At 42.6% G+C, this 20006-nt stretch overlaps 1 protein-coding gene across 1 annotated transcript; it reads left to right on the top strand.

The window, feature by feature from the left end:
* Positions 1-3373: 3373 nt before the first annotated feature.
* LOC139655430 (collagen alpha-3(IV) chain-like) lies at positions 3374-15367 on the top strand. The gene is made up of 4 exons (XM_071532833.1): positions 3374-3546; positions 5391-5505; positions 8917-9089; positions 13172-15367. Exons 1-4 carry the CDS (start codon positions 3404-3406, stop codon positions 13251-13253), a joined length of 513 nt encoding a protein of 170 aa, XP_071388934.1. The 5' UTR covers positions 3374-3403; the 3' UTR covers positions 13254-15367.
* Positions 15368-20006: the final 4639 nt, after the last annotated feature.

Genomic DNA, 20006 nt, shown 5'->3' with positions numbered 1-20006 from the left:
TTTTACACTTTTGTTTCTACACAAGCGGCATTGTTTTCAAGTATGCATACCGCATTGTCAGATGCTACAGACTGCACAAATAAACATCAAAACTCAGCCGCGGAGTCAACGTGTTTTATTGAAGCCAACGAGTCAGACAGATAGCCTCCCCTACTTAGCCTCTCAGCGGCTAATGAACATTTGTACGATAGCCGCTACAGACAGTTTCTGTGGACCTTGAGGATTTCCTTAGAGAATTGAAGCTGAAATTTTTCTGTGGGTGTTGTGTCCCATGAGGTGTGCCTCTGGTTTATTAGAGGGCCCCACACTTCACTTCCATACAAAAGAATGGGCTGAATTACACTGCTGAATAGTTTTAGCCAAATTTTAATAGGAGGATTGAATTTATTTAGTGAACTTCTAATGCTATAGTAGGCCCTGCGTGCCTTATCTGTCAGGGAATTTATTGCTTTGTCAAAGCTGCCAGATGCACTGATGATTATGCCCAGATAATTGTATTCCATTGTATGCTGAAGTGTGGTCCCTCTCACAGTGAAACTGTGTTTGGATTCCTGTGATCTGGCCTTTTTTTGAAATACCATAATCTTAGTTTTGTCAAGGTTGATGTCCAACGCCCAGTTTTGACAGAAGGTCTCCAGCAGTGAGAGGTTCTGCTGTAAGCCATGTTCTGTTGGGGATAGTATAACCAGGTCATCTGCATACATGAGGAACTTGATTTCTTTGCCTTGTAGATCTAATCCAGGGCTTGGGGACTGTTCAAGAATTGTGGCCAATTTATTGATGTAAATGTTGAATAGAGTAGGAGATAGGTTGCACCCCTGATGCACCCCTCTTCCTTGTTTGAAGAACTCTGTTCTTTTGTTTCCAATTTTTACACAGCACTGGTTGTCCGAATATTTGGATTTGATTAGGTCATATATTTTACCACCAATTCCGCATTGCATGAGTTGGAAAAATAATCCATTATGCCAAATTGTATCAAAAGCCTTTTTTAGATCTACAAAACATGCAAATATCTTCCCTTTGTGTTTTTTGTGAACATGGTTTTGGATAAGTGTGTGTAGAGTGTAGATGTGGTCTGATGTTTGATGGTTGGGTAAGAAGCCAATCTGGCTTTTAGACAGGACATTGTGATCGGTGAGATATGTTATTAATCTGGAGTTTAGGATGCTACAGAAGAGTTTACTGAGGTTGCTGTTAACACAGATGCCTCTGTAATTGCTGGGGTTGTACTTGTCTCCATTTTTAAATATGGGAGAAATAAGACCTTTATTCCAAATAGTGGGGTAATATCCCGTCAGCACCAGGTTAAAGTGCTTTAGCATGGCAAACTGAAGTTTGAGATTACTGTGTTTCAGCATCTCTGAGCTAATGCTGTCTATACCGGCTTTGCCATTTTTAAGGGTTTTGAGTTTTTGCTGTAGTTCTTTAATAGTGATGGGGTAGTCAAGGGCACATTGGTTATCTTTCACTGCCCTTTCTAGTTCTTTCAGTTTGTCTGTCGTTAAGACTTGACTGGGATTCAAACCATGACATTCTGGATTTTTATAAAGGTCATCAAAGTAATTTTTCCAGATATTGCCGTTTTGAATTGGGTTGGTCTCTGCATGCAGGTTTCTGTTAATGCTTTTCCATAAATTCCAAAAGCTATTATCATTGATAGCTTTTTCAATTTTGTTGAGTTCTCCTTCCATATATTGTATTTTTTTTCATATGGAGGAGCTTTTTGTATTGTTTTAGGGCCTGGAGATATTCAAGCCGCCCCACTGGGTCATTTGGGTTCCTGTGTTTTTCGTTTGACAGTTTTCTCAGGTTTTGTCTGGATAAAGCACATTCTCTGTCAAACCATCGGTCTTTTGGTTTTATGCTGGATTTTTTACTTTGCGATATTTTTAATTTAGATTCTTTTGCCAATTGGATAAATATACTGTTTAAGTGGTGTGTGGCCAAATTTATGTTTTCCCCGTCAGGCTGATACTGGGTGTTCAGAAAAGTATCCAGCATGTTGTGAACTTGATCACAGTCTAGTGCAGCGGTATAGGCAGCAGTGCTCTCTTCTGTCCATTTATATTTCCTCGGCAGAGGAAACAGCCTTGGCTCTGGGTTTGGTTTGACAGCGGGTGACAATGACTTTTTCAGAAATAAGGTTATTTGGCTATGGTCCGATAAGGGCAGTTGTGGTAATACTAGAAATGCATTTATATATTGTGGTTCAATATCAGTAATGGCATAATCTACAACACTACTACCTAGCACAGAGCAGTGTGTGAGTCTGCCCAGAGAGTCTCTTCTGATTCTGCCATTAACAATGTACAGACCCAGGCCTTTACACATCTGAAGCACCTGTTTGCCAGTTTTGTTTACCACACTGTCATAACTTTGTCTTTGTGTATTTATGTAAGTGTGGTACAAAGGGGAATGTCTGAATATATGTTTGTTTCCTTCAAAGTTAAGGAAGTCTGGCTCTCTACCAGTTCTTGCATTAAGATCACCACATATTAAGACTGATCCTAAACTTTGGAAAAAGGAAATTTCTTTTTGGAGTTCCTCAAAAACCTCTTCTGCATAGTAGGGGGAGTTTGAAGGTGGAATGTAGATTGCACATAGATAAACATCTCTGTTGTTTTCCAGAATACTTGAATCAATTTTAATCCAAATGTGTTTTTTTCCTTTTTTAACTGGTGAGATGCGATCTTTATATTCTCCTTTGTACCATAGTAGTAGACCGCCTGAATCTCTGCCGTTCTTAATATGGTCGTGTTTTACAGAGGGTATAATAAGTTCTATATAATCGTTTGGGCAATTAGTTTGGATATGATTTTGATTCCAAGTTTCATTCAAAATTATTATATCAATATTTTTAATATGTCTGTCTCTCTCTCTCTCTCTCCCTCTCTCTGTCTCTCCCTCTCTCTCCCTCTATCTCCCTCTCTCTCTGTCTGTCTCTCTCTCTCTCTGTCTCCTGTCTCTCTCTCTCTCTCTCCCTCTCCCTGTCTCTCTGTCTCTCTCTCTCTCTCTCTCCCTCTCCCTGTCTCCTGTCTCTCTCTCTCTCTCTCCCTCTCTCTCTCTCTCTCTCTCTCTCTCTCTCTCTCTCCCTCTCCCTGTCTCTCTCTCTCTCTCTCTCCCTCTCCCTGTCTCCTGTATCTCTCTCTCTCTCCCTCTCTCTCTGTCTCTCTCTCAATTCAATTCAATTCAATTCAAGGTGCTTTATTGGCATGAAATACAAAAGTACATATTGCCAAAGCAAAGTCAACAAATTCAGTTAACAGTAATCAAACTTAAATGTGCGACTGATATGTCAACAAATATACAACAATTAGAAGGTTTTGGAGTTTTTCATTTTCATTTTCATTCCTCTCTCTCTCCAGGTACATTAGGTAGTTGTCTACCTCGTTTTACCACCATGCCCTTCCTGTTCTGTAACACTGACAGCACCTGTCGCTATGCCTCCCGTAACGACTACTCCTATTGGCTATCCACCGACCAATCAATGCCCAGCGACATGGCCCTCATCTCTGGGGATTCACTGGAGAGATATGTCAGCCGGTATGCACACACACACACACACACACACACACACACACACACACACACACACACACACACACACACACACACACACATACACACACACACACACACACACACACACACACACACATACACATACACACACACACGCACATTAATACACACAAAAACACACAAACTATTACACACACTAATGCACACACACGTTACTATTTATGTTCCATGTATTTTAACATGTATTTACATGTATGTTAACATTTATTATTACGCAGCTTTGTTGAATACTCGATGCTGATTGGTCAATTACGGCATTCTACGGTCTGTTATTTCTGAATAGCAGACCGCTGCTATGAATAACAGACGGTTGCTATGGACGCAGTTCTGATCACAGACTCTGGAGGACCACGACCAATCATATCAATCCGCAGAAAGAAGTCCGGTAAATTTAACGGTTAATTTAAATTTAACGTCAGCTCATTCGCGACACCCTGTGGCAAAACAATGTTAGCTTTCTGTTTCTCCATCAGAAAACACCATGGAAGATTTTTCTAATATTAATTTGAATATATTTAGAGAGCACGAAACTTTGGATTCATGGTTAATGGCTGAACTGTCCCCAGTAAAGAAAAGAAAAAGAGAACAAGAAAACACAGAAAAAGCAAGAGAGTAAGACACAAAGAGCTGGACGACAGAGAAATCGACAAAACTGAAGAAGACAGACAGAAATAAACACCAAACGGAACACGGTCTCAGTCCCATCAGTGGAAATGTTCAGTTCAGCCTGAATTATAACGTTAAGTAGGCTAATCTTAAGAAGGCTACAGAGTTTATGTTGCTATGGACACAGTTCCAACTGTAGAATCTAACAGACTATTTTTTGTAGCGGAAGCAATAAAATCATTTTTAAATCAATAAAATCATTTTTAAATCAATATTTTGTGTCAAATGTTTTAGTAAGTAGCTGTCACAGGGAGGTGTGGTGAGGACCCAAACGCAGGACAGAGAGGCAGGTTGTGATCAAAACCCCAAGACTGGGTGTTGGAGCCATAATGAACTATGAATTATGGTTAAAACTTGGTAAAAGGGAAGTTAATGTATGAAAGTAATGAAAGTAAAATGATTTATATAAAGCGGTATACAGGTAATATGGTATGGTTAAATATGAATGTTGAATGATTTGTTTAATTAGGTGGTTTAGTGACACCTGGGGAGACGGGGGAGCGGAACAGTTTTCCACCGCAAACTAATGGAAGCATACCGCCGAATTATTAAGTTCTTCTAAGTCAGTTATTCTAAGTCAGTTGAAGAAAGTTTTTGTTAAAATCTTTTGTAAATAAAATACTCTTGTTAACGTTGGATCGGTGCTTATCGTTCGGATTACGAGTCGTCAACCCCGCTCAGACAGTGGCTTATTGTATCTAGTGAAGCCACTACACTGGGTGTTTAATTGAACAGATAGCAGGTGACACAGGAAACCCAAAAACAAGAGCTCTACACAAACTGACACAAACATAACACAATGATCCGACAAAGACTGACTGGGGAACAAGACTAATATACACATGGGGGTGATTACAAATTAGACACAGCTTGGGCAGACAGGAAACATGGTACACGAAGAACTAAAAGAACTAGACAGGGAAACACACAAAGAAATACAAAACCTAGACAGGGCAAAAGTCACAACCATGACAGTAGCTGTGTAATAAGCGGGATAATCGAGTCATAAAGCCCTTCAGGGTGATTCAAGACCTGCATCACCCTGTCAGGGTTTATTTCGCAATAATGACCCGCTCGCTGTACATTATCCCTTACTTGTATTGTATTGTATAGTATTTATTGTATTTTCCATGTTGCAGGTGTGCTGTATGTGAGACCAGGGCCAATGTGATCGCGGTCCACAGTCAGACCAGTGAAGTTCCAGTCTGTCCCACTGGGTGGCGCTCTCTCTGGGCCGGATACTCCTTTGTCATGGTGAGCCAATACATATGCTATACTCTCTATACATGTACATAGTACATACTCTAATATACATCTATACATACTGTATATACTCTATACACAGTACATAATAATACATGCACACTGAATACACTCAGATAATGCTACATGTACTCGCTAAGTCAGTATCAGTGAATGGAGTGGGAATCATCCATCTGTTATACAGTAGAGCAAGGCATTAACACTTCCAGGGTTAGCACAGGGAGGTTCTATATTAAGGTTAGCGGTTCCATAGAGGTTTGCAGTTACATCACAAACTACCAGACAGCAGCTGAGTCAGCTTGTTGTGGTGTGGCTGTAGATCCATTCAGTAACGTTCTCAGTAAAAGTGAATAGTGTGATAAGGTGGATTTGTTTCCAAATGTAGGTTACTGTGACACAGTAAACTGTCTTGTCTTTAGCCCTAGTCTCTACTCCAAAACATGAAGAGTTGGAGCTTGAGAAGAGTCAGCTCAGTTAACCTGAACAAACTGTTAGCTAGCTAACTAGCCAGCAAACACACTGATGTTAATGTGACCATGCTAACGCTAGCTGCTACTAGAGACGTTAGCTAGTGTGCTAATCAGATGTGTTAAAGCTCCATATTCTACTGTCCAGAGTTTTATTTTGTGTCTTTCTGTCCATTCAAAGCTGTGTGTGTGGTGTCATGAACCAAAAACACTCTCAATCCATTTCTCCACGTTCATTTTCCAGCATCTCTCTGAGCCTTACCAAGAACAGGCCGTTTCTGTCTCTGTGTCTTTAACGCTCATTAATATTAACGACCCTCTGTTCCCATTGGCTAACTGTTTCCAGAGTGAAACTACAGGTAGGGAAAACTCTCCGGTAATAAACAATGACAACCGCTCAACCGCTTTGAAAAAAACACTTTGTTAGTCTATTATTTCTTACAAAAATGATAATGAGCGAACCTTTGTGACGCCACAAAGTTACGGAAGTCCAAACGGCTCGTTTAGAGGCTCGCTGCACTAATATGGATTGTGTGGATTTAGTTTTGATACTTTCACCATGTTTAGATAGACCATCCAACTCCTTTATCACCACAGAGGAAAGAGGAGTCCTGCTTTACATGATGTGGACCTTTAACAAGACAGTGATGGTTAGCTGACCAGATGCTATGGTTAGCTAGCTAACAAGCTGACCAGATGCTATGGTTAGCTAGCTAACAAGCTGACATTATCTAAACACTAAATCTATCAGATGGATCAGTGATGAAATTATCAGTTCAGTCAAAAACAGACAGAAATTAACCGTCTTTCAATTCTGTTGCGACGGACAGAAACACAATCAGCTGTTTACCGAGCTGAGGACCTCCGCCATGGCCGGCAGGTGTGTGTGTGACCCTTGTTCCCAACTAGCTGTTTCAAATGATGATTGGTTACCTTTAGAGTAGACTAACTTAACGTCTGTCAGCATTTACTAGTATTTGGCTGGCAGTAATTTATCAGCATTTTTCTGGTTGTAATTTACCAGTATTTGGCTGGTGGTAATTTTCCAACATTTGGCTTATGGTAATTTACTACTATTTGACTGGTTGTAATTTCCCAGTATTTGGCTGGGGTATTTGGTAATTTACCAGTATTTGGGTGATGGTTGGTTTTAACTGCTGGTAATTTAACCGCCTGATTGCCTGGCTGATGCAAACAGGAGAGGGGACAAGGTGCATCCTTGTCTCCTCTAACACTCACCTTGAACATTGATTTAAAGGTCCCGTATGGTGTAAAGCAGGACTTACCTTGCCTCTGTGATTATAAAGGAGTTGGATGGTCTATCTGAACATTGTGAAAGTATCAAAACACACAGTCGCCAACATAATCCACACAATCCATATTAGAAAACCAAGCCTCTAAACGAGCTGTTCGGACTCCCGCAACTTTGTGGCGTCACAAAAGTACACACAGTAGGCACAGAGAAGCTAAGACTGGGTGCAGAATTACGCTTTCAAGATGGGACCACCACCCCAGTTCCTGAAATCCACGGGATATTGAAGAAACGTATCAACCATGACAGCCCAACAACATCCAGAACCTTCATCATCTCAAAAGGATCTGGTCCAGCTGGTTCCTCACCACTGACGAGCTTTCTAACCTCCCCACTGACCTCTGACCTAGGAGGAGTAGGAGTTCCTCAAAGTCCTCCCAACTTCCAGTCAATGTCAGTGTTTCCCCCCATGCTGAGAACAGCCTGAGCAATGAAAGGAGAAAAGTCCTCCTCCATAGCCTCTCCAAACTCCTCCCACATCCAGGCTTTCACTGTAATTAGAGCAGCTGCAGCCTTGCCTGTCAGCACGTCTCTGCTGAGTCCAGAGTCCTCTATGCCTACCAGGCCTGGAAGGCCTCCTTCTTCAGCTGGACAGCCTCCCTCACTCCTGGTGTCCACCAGCCGGTTCTTGGTTTGCACCGACAGCCTTCTGGCCACAGCTCCTAGCAGCTGCTTCCACGACAGAGGTTTTGAACAGAGTCCATTCTGACTCCATGTCCCTAACCTCCTCCAGGATACAGGAGAAGCTCATTCAGAGGTACAAGTTAAAATAATTCCAGACAGTCTTCCACCAGGCGTTCAGCAAACCCTCACTACACGCTTGAGTTTACAAGGTCTGTCCAGCAGCCTCTCCTGCCATGCAACTCACCACCAGATGGTGACCAGTTGACAGCCCAGCCCATCATTTGTCCAAAACATATGGCCTCAGGTCAGATGAAAAAAACACTTTCCCAGAATTGCTATGTTGTAAGGAGCATTGTGCTCCAGTAAGGACACCCAAGACAAAGTGGCCTCAGATGAGAGGACAGACCAACAGCAATTCAAGATGACTTCTATGTCAATCTCAACAAGAGCCAAGAGCCTCACCTGGAACAGAGATTCTGAGGCCCAGTCCCAGAGCCAGGCCTGGGCACGGTGCTCACAGCCGACTAACTGGTTTCCAGGTGACCCCCATAGGCTGGCTGACCGCCCACAAGGGGTCACAAAGGGGGAGAGATGGTACAGGCTTAGGCATTGTGGACTTTGGCAATGGAAACGAAAATGGCTGCTGCACAGTTGGAGTTTGTCCCTGTGGATGACAGCGTCGCCTCAATATGACTACTAGTTGTAGAGAGGAAAACTCTTGTTGTTTGAATACACATAACGGCAGTTTGGAGCATCCAACCTTCTTGGAGACATTAGATGAGGTGCTGGAGAAGGCTCCATCAAGATGATCATCTCCATCAAGGTTGATGATCATCTGTAGTTGTTTCAGCAGACCTGAGGCCAAATGTTCTACTACTCGGGTGAAGAGAGGGGCTGAACCTTATTGTGGATGTTTTAAAAGCTTCTTTTCATCTTCAAGTCAAACTCACATGTGAGCTCCAGGTTTTCCTTTGACTCCAGATATTTGTGTGTTTCCAGGAAACAGGAGTGGGAGCAGAGGGCTCAGGTCAGCCGCTGGCCTCACCCGGATCCTGCCTGGAAAACTTCAGGAAAATTCCCTTCATTGAGTGTCACGGCAGAGGAACCTGCAACTACTATACAGACTCCTACAGCTATTGGCTGGCTGCTCTAAACCCAGCTGAGATGTTCAGGTACACACACAATACACACACTAATACACATTCTCAAACATGTATTCAGATACCTACACACATAAACGCACTAATACACACACATAACCCTGATCTACTGACATGGCTCTACCACCATGGCAGTGAAAGAACAAGTGCGGTCCTTAGAATTAGTAATTAACCTGCAAATATAAGGAGAACCAAAGCAAAGGCTCAACCATTAACCAACCCATCACTAGTGAGCAGGACTAATGTTTAAATAACCGCTCCATAGACATGCACAGGGAGGGTGCAGGGACGGCATGCTAAAGGAACATCGCTAACACTGATCACCTGAGGAGCCATGAGCTGAAAGGGTTTATAACCAGCCTGAAGGGCTTTTATACTGCAGTATTTTCTATATGTAGGCTAATTTGAACTTGCCTCCCTTGCCTTACTCCTCTTCAACAGCTTACATTGATTAGCAGTCATCATTTAAGACCACATGAATGTTTTCAACTTGTTCATAAAATCATGAAAAATCTCCTCTTATCCAATCTGTGCAGAAAAAATGAAAAAACTGCCAAAATTATGTGATGCCAAACTGCATTGAGATGCAACTATTAGTGCCTGAAAACACAATTTTAAATCTCGGCCAACAGAAAATGATGATAAATAAGCAACGTTCCCAAAAACACAAGTTATGTAAAAGCAAGTCTAAAGTGTGTTTTAAGAGAGATTTAAAGGAGGACAAGGAGTTGGCTGCCTGATCTCCTCAGGCAGGTTGTTCTGGGGGTTCTGGTTAACGCCCGCTCACCCTTGGTATTCAGCCTGGATTTTGGAACGACCAAAAAAGCTCTACTGGCCGATCTGAGGCTGCGCTCAGGTTCATATGGGGTTAAAAGGTCAGCAATGTCACCAAATCTTAAAATCAGTCCTAAACTGAACGGGAAGCCAATGGAGGGAAGCCAAGATGGGAGTGATGTGTTCTCTCTTCTTGGTCGGTGTGAGGAGTCAGACTGGCTCAGACTGGCTCAGGCTGGCTCAGACTGGCTCAGACTAGCTCAGACTGGCTCAGACTGGCTCAGACTGGCTCAGACTGGCTCAGACTGGCGGACAGTGAGTTACAGTCGTCAAGACGACAGGTGATGAGAGCAACAGTTTCAGGATTCTTAAATGATAAAAATGAGCTAATTTTAGAAAGCCTCCTGAGTTGTAGAAAGCAGGACTGCACAACTGTCTTAACATGTTTATCTAAACTGAGATTGTTGTCAAAGATGACACCTCGAGTTCTGCAGTTTGGGGTGACCTTCAGGGACAGTGAGCTAAGATGCTTTGTAATTTGATCTCTAGCAGCATCAGGACCAATAAAAATAACCTCAGATTTCAGATTTTGTTCAATTTCAGGAAACTATCTAACTTTGTTCTTTGGGTTAAAAGACAGGATCACTGATCACCTTTGCTCTGTATATGGGCCATCATTTTAAAATAGCATGCCAAACTATCAAAGTGATTTCCAAAATGCTTCTTCAATTTCAGCAGCCTGGTGCAGATTCATCTGGAATTAATTTTTCTTTTGGCCATTTTAGCCCTTTTTTTTTTTTTTTATAAGTTGAAAGTGGAGAGAGACAGGAAAGACTAGGGTAGAGAGAGGGGGATGATATGCGACAAAAGGTCCTGTGCTGGTTTCGAACTCGGGAAGTCACGGTTACATAGTTTGCACCTCAGACCACTAAGCCACCAGGACACCCCAAAATGTTTCATTTGGAAGTTCTGGATTAAGGCGGAAATTTCAATATGTCAATTACATTGACAAAAGAAATACCAATACTGATTGAGTGCTTTCTTATCATGTATGGGAAAATATTGACATATTCAATAGTGACATACAGTATTTTTCTTAGTTTCTGGAAAATGGAAATGGAATCCATCTTGCAAAACAAAGAAACTACTTTGTTAGGGTCCTATTTGGTATTTCAAAGTTGCATTTCTGTGTCTTTTTAAAGATTATTTGCACAGTGTTTCTGCTTTATTATACAGTTTACAGTGAAAAGACAGAAAAGAAAAGATGATTTCATAGTCGTCACCTTAGCCAACTGAGCCGCCAGGACAGTCCAGAAGTTTCCCTTTTAGAGAATTTTGTCTGCGGTCCTGAATACTCAATTCTGATTGGCCAGTGGATGCATTCTGAAGCCATTCTGGCATTTCTGAATAAAAAAACATTTTCACAATGTTTCAATCATATCAGCCTGCAGTCAAGAAGTCCGGTCAGTTTTGTTGATTTCTATTCAAATTAACTAGCAGCAAAACCTTGTGCCAAAAAGACGTTACTACTTGGTTACTGCAGACAAACTCTGGACTAATCGAAGTTAGAAATAATTTATCCGTACAGCAGCACAGTTTTGATTGCTGGTTAAAGGCTGAGCAGCAATCTTACCGGATCTATTTACGTTGCTGTGGTTAAGTAAAGTTAGACTATTTCCCTGTAAAATGTATGTACATTTTTTGGGCAGGTGAAGTTGGCCATTTGGGCTGCTGGGCCGACTGATCTGGTGTCTGGACGTCTCTCTCTCTCCTCTATAATAATCATTCTTCTCTAACGCCTTGTGCTGTCACACATCAAAAACTTCACTGACCCACTCCTGGACCCCCTGCAGTTCGCCTACAGAGCCAACAGGTCTGTAGACGACGCAATAAACATGGCCCTCCACTTCATCCTTCAGCACCTGGACTCCTCAGGAACCTACGCCAGGATCCTGTTTGTGGACTTCAGCTCTGCCTTTAACACGATCATCCCGGCTCTGCTACAGGACAAGCTCTCCCAGCTGAGTGTGCCTGAATCCACCTGCAGGTGGATCACAGACTTCCTGTCAGACAGGAAGCAGCACGTGAAGCTGGGAAAACATGTCTCTGACTCCCGGACCATCAGCACCGGTTCCCCCCAAGGCTGCGTTCTTTCCCCTCTACTCTTCTCCCTGTACACCAACAGCTGCACCTCTAGTCACCAGTCTGTCAAGCTCCTGAAGTTCACGGACGACACCACCCTCATTGGGCTCATCTCTGGTGGGGATGAGTCAGCCTACAGGCAGGAGATCGACCGCCTGGTGTCCTGGTGTCCTGGTGTCCTGGTGCGGACTGAACAACCTGGAGCTCAACGCCGTGAAGACAGTGGAGATGGTTGTGGACTTCAGGAAGAACCCAGCCCCACTCACCCCCATCACCCTGAGAGACTCCCCAGTCGACACTGTGGAGTCCTTCCGCTTCCTGGGCTCCATCATCACCCAGGACCTCAAGTGGGTGAACATCAGCTCCCTCACCAAAAAAGCACAACAGAGGATGTACTTCCTGCGGCAGCTGAGGAAGTTCAACCTGCCGAAGACGATGATGATGGTGCACTTCTACACCTCCATCATTGAGTCCATCCTCACCTCCTCCATCACCATCTGGTACGCTGCTGCCAAGGACAAGGACAAGGGCAGACTGCAGCGTATCATTCGCTCTGCTGAGAAGGTGATTGGCTGCAATCTGCCTTCCCTCCAGGACCTGTACGCCTCCAGGACCTGTACGCCTCCAGGACCTGCAGGCCTCCAGGACCTGTACGCCTCCAGGACCCTGAGGCGAGCGGGAGAGATTGTGGCCGACCCCTCTCACCCTGGACACAAACTTTTTGAAACACTCCCCTCTGGCAGGAGGCTGCGGTCCATCAGGACCAAAACCTCATGCCACAAGAACAGTTTCTTCCCGTCTGCAGCCTCATCAACAAGGACCAGGACCCCCACTGACACAGTCCCCCCCCCCCCCCCCCCCGCTATACTCCATACCTTTGCACATTCTCTGGAAAAAATTTTGCACATAACTGTACAAACTGTACATTTCATTCACTTGAAAAAAACAGTTATATTGTTATATTGCACATATATATTTGTACATATTTTTTTTTTTATTATATTTTTTATTATATTTTAATTGTATTATTATTATTTTATTTTATTATTTTTATGTTTACTGTATGCACCTCCATACCAAAGCAAATTCCTTGTACTGTGAAAACTTACTTGGCAATAAACTTGATTCTGATTCTGATTCTGATTCTGATTCTGATTCTGATGTCTCTCGCCCTGCAGCAAGCCGAGGCCTCAGACAGTTAAAGGAGACTGTTCAGGCAGTCTAGTCAGCCGCTGTCAGGTCTGTATGAAGCAGTGGTAGTCACAGGGTATTACTACCAGTACTACTACTACTACTACTGCTACTACTACTACTGCTACTGCTACTACTACTTCTACTACTACTGCTACTACTACTACTACTTCTACTACTACTGCTACTACTACTACTACTACTACTACTGCTACTACTACTGCTACTACTACTGCTACTGCTACTACTGCTACTACTGCTGCTACTACTACTACTACTGCTACTACTACTACTACTACTACTGCTACTACTACTACTACTACTGCTACTACTACTACTACTACTGCTACTACTACTGCTACTGCTACTACTGCTCGTGCTACTACTGCTACTACTACTGCTACTACTGCTACTACTACTGCTACTGCTACTACTGCTAGTGCTACTACTACTACTGCTACTACTACTACTACTGCTGCTACTACTACTACTACTGCTACTACTGCTACTGCTGCTATTACTACTACTACTACTGCTACTACTACTACTACTGCTACTACTACTACTACTGCTACTACTACTACTACTACTGCTACTACTACTACTACTGCTACTACTGCTACTGCTGCTATTACTACTACTACTACTGCTACTACTACTACTACTGCTCCTACTATTACTGCTACTGCTACTACTACTACTACTGCTACAACTGCTACTACTACTACTACTACTACTACTACTTCTACTACTACTACTACTGCTACAATAGTCAGCCGCTGTCATGTCTGTATGAAGCAGTAGTAGCCACAGGGTATTACTACCAGTACTACTACTACTACTACTACTACTTCTACAATCACTTGTAGTGCTATCTGCACTACCACAATCATTACTGCTAGAACTACCATTGCTACTACTACTACTACAACTACTACTACTACTACTACAATAGTCAGCCACTGTCAGGTCTGAAGCAGTGGTAGTCACTGTACAACACTAGAACTACTACTACTACTAGTACTATTGTTTCTTCTACTAGTACCACTACCAATATTACTACTGCCATTACTACTATTACCGATACCATCACTACCACTTACTAATACCACTTCCAGTACTACCATTGTGACAACCACTCTTACTACTACTGCTTCTATGCCACTACTGCTGTCACTACTATAAGCACCACTGCTGCTGCAGTACCTCCACCTGCCAATGGGAGGAGCCAGAGCCTGGGTGATGGACACATGGAGGCTGAAGCTCTACAGAAGACAACATCTGGTTTTGGATCAGATGTTTGGTTCCTCTTCGGCTCCTCGAAGAACCTTTTCATAAGATCTGATGGTTCTGGGTTAGGGTTAGTCTCAGTTCTCACTGAACACCAACAGTCAGCAGGAGGCTGATCAACACTACTGATGTCAACACAGGACTGTCTCACTAGCTGTTTTCAGTCTGTTTCCATGGAAACATCCAGCAGCACCGGCTTCAGCTCACTTTCCAGTGAGTCAACCCAGGAAATGGATTTTCTTTCAAATGAAAAACTGAAAAAACTTTTGGCAGGAGAAGGTTGTCACATCCAGCCTGTGAACAGCAGGAGGAACGCTCTGGTTCTGTGGATGGAAAGAGAACTGAGTCTTATTTTCACTGTTAGTCTCTGTGTTAAGAAAACTGTATCTGAATGAGTGTCTTAACTTTGTGCTGATGTGTCTCAGATGTGTGTCTACTGGTATCTACTGGTGTGTCACATTAGTTTCCATTATGCCTCTTTCCACGTACTCATGCCAGGGGCTCCATAGTGACTGCTGTTTAGTGTAAAGTGTGGAAGCCTGGGTGCCTGTGCTCCCATGGGTGCTGTTACCTAGGCAACCAACTGTTACTAATGTGTTTATTAACATCCGGAAAAGATGATGTTGTGTACAGAATAGATTGACAATGTAGATGGAAACCTTGTAATTCTAAAACATAATTAAAAAAAACAAAACAGCCTTGTGTGTGTAGTGACAGGCCAGCCTCTATTACATCTTTTATATTTATATTCTTACTTCAAACAGAAAGTCCTGTCAGGTGGACTTACAAGGTTTCCATATGACAGCAGTTTCTAATGATGAATCTGTAATGCTCTGAATATTATTCATATTATTATTATAATATTGTTTAGACTGTGTAATAGCTGAGACAAACCAACATTATGTCCACTGTCTCTTTGTATGTCTTTTATAACCAACACTGTATTTAACAAAATGTTTGATTTTTTGTTCTGTCTGCTTCATTTCTGTGGTGACGACTCACTGGCTGTCAGTGAGGTAAAGTTTCAATTTAAATTAAGACAAGCAGATAAATTTAGTGTACAATTGAAGATAAATCAGGGTGAAATTGGGCTACATTTAATGAATTCACTTATTAAGTTTATTAAAGGATCAGGCCGGTGTTTTTTTAATGCATTATCGTCAACAAAACCTATGAAAATAAGAAAATCAGCAGTGAATTAGTTTTTCCAACAAGTCTGGTCCATGTATCTGGGTCCCAGTAAAGCCTCCTGTCCCAGCAGCCATAGAACTCCACTGTATTAAAAATCGATTAAAACCCGTCACAGAGCCATGCTGCTGCTCTGCAGCATATTTCATCATCACCATGCACCGGGCCGGACCACTTTTTCCTCAAATGACTTAATAAGCCGACTGTAAACACGTTTTCCATCTCAGGAAAGTAGTTCCGTAGCACAGAAAATAGTCCCTCGGCGTAATGAAGAATTTGTTCCTGTTTGAATTTGATTTGGTAAAAACTACAACAGCCTGACTTTTCATGGTAACAGTTAGAGATTTTTAAAATGTAAACTATGTCTTTGTGAGCTGGATTTCAAGGTTTTTAGCTTCCAGTTGGAGCCAATGACTTCTGGGTTGACGGCTAAAAGCAGAACGTGGGAAGTCAGAAAGTAACGAGAGGAGAGCAAACACATTGTTGATGTTGTTATTTTCATAGGATTTGTTGACGGTAAGAAAACACCAGCGTTATCCTTTAATGACTGATCACTTAATTAGAATGATGTCAGCTCTCTGGCTCCCTACAGCTGATCAGCTGCCATGTTAGCAAACATAGCTTATAGTATATGACAGAATACAGTAATGTTAGCTAAACAACATATTACATTATGTTACACATTTAAGGTTGCTTGGCCTGCTAGTTAATATGGTAAAACCGAAGTTTAACAGGTTGGTTATCACTGAGACTAATCTAACACAACCATGTTTACATGTTACCATGGAAACGACCCCCAGCCTGCTAAAAGCTGTCAATCAGCAAGCCCCTCCCACCTCCCAAGGCCTGTTTTGTTCTGCAGTGTGTCCATGGATCCCTGAACCAGTTTCCACTTCTATTGATCTGTGGCTCCAGACTAGAAGAGACAGAGAGTTTGACTGGAGCTGTGTGGTGAAATAAAGGTTCAACAAGAACAAAATGGTTTGAGACGCTGCGTTTACAGCTGTCAGGGAATTCAATCAGTCACACACATGTTCTAGCCATTTATCTGACTCATCTAGAGACACTTCCCCTGAGCTCAGCAGTAGAATAAGCTTCAATTCCTAGCTTCAACAGTAAGGAGGTCAAGGGTCGGAGGTCACAGCACCCAGACAATAGATGGAACAAGGTGAAGACCTCCAATGCCTGGAAGATAAGCCAGTCAACCGTAAAACACTGTCCCACCTCCCGGGGGAGGTGTCCGTTAACCCCCACAATGCCTCTCTGCTTATTCTGCATCACAGGCAGCGTCGTCACAACAACACTGTTACCATGGTAACTGACCTGGAACAGACCTCAAACAAAAACTACTTATGACAACAAGGTCAATTATGGCTCTGTATGTTAACAATTCTTTTGACTTGGGTGTAATTTGGCCCCAAAGTAGTTTTTAACAGAAGATCTCTCAAAACTTTCTCATGAACACCAAGACAGTGAGAGCATCAGTTCATCTTTCTCCAGAGAGGAAAGGAATTGTTCACCCAGTAATGAAAATGTGCTCATTATCTGCTGACCCTCATGTGGAAGCAGCGGTGAAGTTGGTCCACATAACAAACAGTTTGCTTGCTCCGTCATGAGGCCGGTCCTCCTTCTGAGTTCCAAAAAGGGAAAAAACTTTTCTCCACATTTCTCCACAGTTTGTGCAGCAGAATCCAAGTGTTCTGAAGCCAAACAATTGCATTGTGGGTCCAAATTAAGCAATATGACACGAGAGGGAGTGCTGTTGTACTGTATATCAGCAGGCTGTGGTCCGGCTGTAGATCAGGCTGATGTGTAACAGTGATATTGTTTTTAAACAAAGATATTCATTAAGTGGTAATTTGAGACAACAGATGATTTTTGTCTTTTATTCGTCTCTGCCAACAAAAACAGTTCCTCCTCCCTCAGGATCCACTACCAAGTGTTGCCAAGCAACAGGTGAACTGTTTCCTGACTGCAGGCTAGCTGCTACTTCGATGTTTGATTCTCCTCTGACGACCGTTCATAATTAAGGTCGAGTTTTATTTTCGGAAATGTGTTCATATCTGCGCTGTTGCTACTTGGAGTGAATGAAGTTAGCGTTTTGTGTTGTATAACCAAGGTTATATGAGAACACCTGTGAAGCGGAGTGATACATGTCCCAGTGCTGTTAGACTGTATATCAGCACTCATGGAATGCCTCCTGTCCAATCAGATTACTCGACCGGAACTAACTGTTGTATAAAATCCAATATTAAAACTCAAGATAGCGTATTGGAAGACATAACAGGCTGAGCTGAGCGACCCAGCAGCACCGATTAAAGCCTCAGTGAAGCAGAAACTCAGAGAAAAAAATGGAAGAAACCAAATTTTCATTATTGGGTGAACTATTCCTTTAAGTATGTTAGTTAGTTAGTTTTATTTCGGTCATATTCAGTTCCAATAAATCAACATATTTCACTGTGAAAACAAACAAAGAAACAAATACACTGTTAACAGCAACAAAAAATACAATTAGAAAAAATAATCAAATGTAACATCTCAGACACAATATATTTATGACCGAAGAGGTATAGGCTGAAGCCAAAGCTTACTGTGCCTGCCCTTTTTTCATTACTTACAGTTACCCCAAAATTTCTAAATTATAAAATGAAAACAAATTATTAACCATTTACTGTACAAAAAGTACTCAATTAATAGTGTTGTAACTGTCAAATATATAATTTCTAAACATTCTTACATAAAGTACTACACATTTTTAGTTCTTCTTTTGCATTGTTCCATAATTTAACCCCTACAACTAACACACATCTATTTTTCATATTTGTCCTGAGCTTTTGCTTTTTCCAGCACACAAATACCTTAATTCATACTTACTCTCCCTCATTGAAAACAAGCCTTTGATACAGTCTGGAAGTATGTAAATACTCCTCTCTACCTTTTCTCTCGTCCTTCTTCTGAGTGGAGAAAGAAGCCGTTTCCACTCTGCCTCTATTCTCCAAATCATAGTGGGATCCTCGAGTAGCCCGGTGGGCTTCCAGGTATTCTAGGTTGGCTACCAGCTTCTCAAGTTGGGCTATCAGCTGTTGCAGATGGGCTACCATCTCCTCCAAGTGGGCTATTAGTTCTTGTCGATGGGAAACCAGTTCCCCTAGGTGGGTTCTCAGCTCCTCTAGGTGGGCTACCAGCACCTTTGTATGTGGGCTACCAGTTGCCCTAGTTGGACCACCAGCTCCGCTAAGACCTACCTGCTTCTCTACAGGCTAACAGGCTGCTCTAGGTGGGCTACCAGCTGTTCTGGGTGGGCTACCAGCTGCTGTAGGTGGGCTCCCAGCTGCTCTAGGTGGGCTCCTAGCTCCTCTAGTTGGGCTACCAGCTGCTCTAGGTGGGCTACCAGCTGCTGTAGCTGGGCTCCCAGCTGCTCAGGTGGGCTCCTAGCTCCTCTAGTTGGGCTACCAGCTGCTCTAGGTGGGCTACCAGCTGCTGTAGGTGGGCTCCCAGCTGCTCTAGGTGGGCTCCTAGCTCCTCTAGTTGGGCTACCAGCTGCTGTAGGTGGGCTACCAGCTGCTCTAGGTGGGCTCCTAGCTCCTCTAGTTGGGCTACCAGCTGCTGTAGGTGGGCTACCAGCTGCTCTAGGTGGGCTCCTAGCTCCTCTAGTTGGGTTATCAGCTGTTGTAAATGGGCAACCAGCTGTTGTAAGTGGCCTACCAGGCTATCATCTGCTCTAGTTGAGCAACCAGCTTCCCTAGGTGGGCTATCAGTTGCTCTAGTTCGGCTACCAGCTCTTCTAGGTGGGCTACCAGCAGTGTTGGGGGTACACATTAGAGTACTTATTACTTTTTTGTGGTAATGAGTAACTTAACACTGTCTGATGTAATCACGCAACAGAAAGCTGCATGATGGATACAAAAATAAACTGCAGAACTGGAAATATGGTTCTTATGTTCTCCTTTTCTATGGTTCTGTTCTGCCAGTTGCTGCCGTGGCACCTGAATTTCCCCAAGGGGATTAATAAAGTCTTATCTCATCTCATCTCATCTCATCTCATCTCATCTCATCTCATCTCATCTCATCTCATCTCCACATTATTTTGAACTGATCGAAGAAAAGGAAAAGAACTATTGTTAACTGTAAGTTGACCTTTCTCTATCGTACTGAAGATTTGAATTAAAACGTTTGTGACACAACACAACACAGTGCTTTGTGTTGTGAGCGCCACCTGCTGTTTATTCTGACAGCAGACAGGTTCAGCTGGTTTACGGTTTATTATATTATTATTATTTATTTATTATTTATTTATTAGTGGAACCAGATAAATGAAAGCTGCCTTGCTGTTTTATTCAGATT

Source organism: Centroberyx affinis, unplaced genomic scaffold (assembly GCF_046629955.1).
Source record: "Centroberyx affinis isolate AG114_WGS23_722 - 3 ecotype Tasmania unplaced genomic scaffold, CSIRO-AGI_Caff_v1 ptg002257l_1, whole genome shotgun sequence".
Taxonomy (NCBI): domain Eukaryota; kingdom Metazoa; phylum Chordata; class Actinopteri; order Beryciformes; family Berycidae; genus Centroberyx; species Centroberyx affinis.
Note: the sequence above shows the minus strand (reverse complement) of the source record. Positions and strands in the feature narration are given on the sequence as shown.

Excerpts from the sequence above, each read along its gene's own strand:
- LOC139655430 (XM_071532833.1), top strand. The coding sequence starts at position 3,404 with ATGCCCTTCCTGTTCTGTAACACTGACAGCACCTGTCGCTATGCCTCC. Across the intron at positions 5,506-8,916 it reads CCGGATACTCCTTTGTCATG|GAAACAGGAGTGGGAGCAGA; the intron begins GTGAGCCAATAC and ends GTGTGTTTCCAG. Across the intron at positions 9,090-13,171 it reads AACCCAGCTGAGATGTTCAG|CAAGCCGAGGCCTCAGACAG; the intron begins GTACACACACAA and ends CTCGCCCTGCAG.